The 3481-nt window shown below is 41.5% G+C and overlaps 1 protein-coding gene across 1 annotated transcript in view; it reads right to left on the reverse strand.

The window, feature by feature from the left end:
• Positions 1 to 653: 653 nt before the first annotated feature.
• The window catches only part of COMMD2 (COMM domain containing 2), a 10246-nt gene continuing 7418 nt past the window's right edge, over positions 654 to 3481 (reverse strand). Inside the window, exons 3-5 of the mRNA XM_010584993.1 lie at positions 2957 to 3039; positions 1441 to 1614; positions 654 to 936 (exon numbers count right to left, since the gene is read on the reverse strand). Coding sequence (XP_010583295.1) covers positions 739 to 936; positions 1441 to 1614; positions 2957 to 3039 — 455 coding nt within the window. The 3' untranslated portion in view covers positions 654 to 738. The remainder of the gene's footprint in view (positions 937 to 1440; positions 1615 to 2956; positions 3040 to 3481) is intronic.

Below are 3481 nucleotides of genomic sequence, written 5' to 3' on the forward strand. Positions count from 1 at the left end.
ATCTGCCTCCCAGCCCGTGGTTTTACTTTTGTGATTTTTCCGATCACCTTTACATATAATCAGTATGCTAACTGGGTTTTCTGTGGTAACCGCTCCCTGCAGAAAGCATGCGACTGCCGCACAGGCAGAGAGCTTCATTAAAATGGGAGCGTTAGCTTGATTGTCCTTTCTTGCATTATAGAAGAAGGGTAGCAAAGCAGTGTTAACACCCAGCCTCTGAGCTGACCGAGTCCTTTGGAGGAAGAGGGCAGTAGTCCCACATGTACTCTTACACGTACATGGAGCTAGATGGAAGAAATATTCCTGTGAAGTATCATTTCTACCAATCTAGTGTTTTGTTTTTTTAATTTCAAAACAGAAGCAAAATCAAGGGGAAAAAACCCACTTGATAAATGTAAAAATAAATGTGCAGCTTCATGTAATATTAAGACAGCTCTCCTTAATGTAGGAAAGCTCTTCAAGTAGAACTATACTAAGTTAGGGGTAAAGAAATTCTCCACATAGCATGCTGAATTTCTACATCTGCAAGTAAAGCAAAACCAATTACCTATCTCCTATCAGGCAGGTGTGTAAAGTTAGCACCAGAGGACATTCAGCCTATAATTACTGGTTCAAGATGGTGGCACAGGAAAGCATTTCATCTGATCCAGATGTTTATTTTTCCTCAAAGTGTATTTGTGAACATTGTTTTTAGTTGTTTCACAAACTGCTTAGTAAGACAACAGCCACGAATCAATACTATTTCATGTTGCGCGCTATCCTCCTGCAATGGTTTGTTTTCATTTCCCCCAATGCTTGTTCCAGTTGCTGAATTAGGTGGAGGAGGGTGGAAGGGTCGGTTTGCAACACCTGGGCAATTTGATCTTCGTTCTGATTAAGATGTAGCTTCATAGTCACAGCAGGCTTAATCTGTTGTCTCAGGCTTCTGCTTGCAAGCTGCATGAGGGAGTTTAGATGAAATGGGAATAGGGAAACAAACAAACAGACAAAAGATGGTTATCAACTTCCATATTTACAATTCACAACAGGTTTGCAGGACCCACTTGGAAGACTGTTTAAAAATCCTTTTCATCCACATTAAAGATACACACAATCTATTATTTAGGTTTATCATTAGGCAACACTAATCCACCTTGATCAATGCTTTCATACTATTTCTGAAAATTAGGTGATAACTAAGAACAAATGTATTTAGTATATGCTAAAAAACACCAACGGAGCTATGAATTCAATTTTCAGAAAGCAACATCATTACATATCCTGTTCATCTCATAACTAGCTATCTTTGGCACAATAACAAAATTATGTCAGTTTTAAATACAGGAAAAACTTTTTCCTCAATTACTTTGAAAGAATATAAATTCATTGTTTAGTAGTTGTTTATGATGTTAAAAAAATGTAAAGTAAAATACAGAATACCGAAAACGTAAGAGAAGTTACCTGCACATCCAGTCTCCATTCAAGATTGTGGTAGCTGGGAAGCTTTGGTGCCAGCTCGCTGAGAATGCTTCTTATCTCCTTCCTGTTATCGAGGTATAACTGGAGCAGTAATTTGTTCAATTCATCTGAGAATCCCAGAACATGAATGGAATCTTGGAAGTCTATCTCAGAAATCTAGAAATAACAATTTAGGCCTTAATACGGAACTATGTAATAACCGTTATTTGTTGAGAAACAAGTAAAACGATAAGTAAACATTACGTATGGTGTGGTGCAGCCATTTTCCTGCAGGAATGTGCGAGGACAATTCTACAGCTAGGACAAAACAAATTATCCTGGTTTTATGTGATTTACACATGGTGATGTATTACAGCTGATTTGCATCAGCCTCAAGAGCAGTTTTAGATCTTTTTTTTTTTTAAAAAGAAAAACATTCAACATCCTCACATTTAAGCCTCCACAGAGAACAAAAAGCACCACAAAAAAGCATCTCAGCTTTGTCATGAGGAAGTACGTATTTCGATCATCAGTTTATCAACAGTATGTTAACATAATACTGATACTTGAATTATAAATACTCTGAAATGATCCGAATGTCTGCACATGTAAGCGAGCACCAGGTACAACTTTTAAGGCTCATGTTACAGTACCTCAGAGTGGCCCCAAGAAGCCGATTCCCACAGGTCAATGCCTCTGTGCTGAACTGAAGAAACTTGGTTCATCCTTGTGGAAGCAGTTATTTACTCAATAGAAAGTGTCATACCTTTACAATGCATTTGTACCATAAACACATTCTGTGATCAACTATATTCTACCGTAATACACTATAATTTATCTGTCAGTCAAGTCACCTTCCTTCAAGGGAACATTCTGCAATATTTCAATCCCTTCCCCACCTGCTCTTCAGAACAATGCCTACTTGAGTTTAAATTACGTGTCTCTCTATCCCTTTTCCATGTCTTCGTTGTTCAACTCTTCTACTATATCAACAGTAAAAAGTTTTTCCAATGGAAGGAGTTATTATCCAACTATGTATTTTTTTTAATTTTAATATCTGCTTACACTCACCCGAAATTCTGATGTCAGGAGCTGAAAAAGGTCTCAAACCTACTGTATCAGACAAACACATGGCATGCTTAACCGTGGGTTGGTACAGCACACATCCTGCACAGCAGCTGAACAACATCATCGTCACTCAAGTTTTGTTATTTAGATAGAGCTTAATCCTGAAGCATGCTTCTCTGTATGGACTACATTACCGCACGTTCCTGCTATACGCCACTAAAACGTTGTCGAGTTTTAGCTTCAGACACTCAACACAAATTCCAGTGATCCACGCAGATGCAGTGTTTCAGTAAGAGAACAGAGTAAACTTTTTTTTTTCAAATTAAAAGAATACGTGTCATCAGAATTTTGAACTAGGTTTTCCCCGTTCATCAGCATTTTCAGAGCTGTAAGTGTTCAGAAGACATCTCTTGAGCGTGTCCCTGCATTCACTACACAAAGGTATCCTTACCATAAGCTTGGAGCTTTCCGTAAGAAGGTAGGTTAGTCCTTCCACCCCACGCTGAATGGTGTCCGCACCAACGTTAAGTTTTCCTTCAAAGAAAGCACAAAGTACCTTTTACTTCCTTATGAAGCTGCCGCAGCAACGATATGCACAACTGGAAGTTTATCCACAGCTACCTTGCGAAATAGTCACCGAAAAGACAAAAAAAAAAGCAGAGGGTTGCGCACCCTTCAGGCAGCGCGTTACTCCCCCCCCCCCCCCCCAACCAACAAACCAACCGGAACCCAAGAAAAACCCAAACCCACCTCTTTCGGCCCCACGCAGAGAAAACCGCACGCTCACGTACCGCAACTGCGCCCGGCATGCGCAAGCAGGCAACGGGCCAGCCCGCAGACTCCCTCCCGGCAGAGCAGGCCTGCGGTCCCCCCCCCCGTCCCCTCCCCGGGCACCGAGCACGACCGGGCGCTGCCTGCCCGGGGTCCCGCCGGGCCCGGCTGCCCGCGGACCGCTCCCTGCCGTCAGCCCCCCTCC

Source organism: Haliaeetus leucocephalus, unplaced genomic scaffold (genome assembly GCF_000737465.1).
Source record: "Haliaeetus leucocephalus isolate CR32 unplaced genomic scaffold, Haliaeetus_leucocephalus-4.0 Scaffold1014, whole genome shotgun sequence".
Lineage (NCBI taxonomy): Eukaryota > Metazoa > Chordata > Aves > Accipitriformes > Accipitridae > Haliaeetus > Haliaeetus leucocephalus.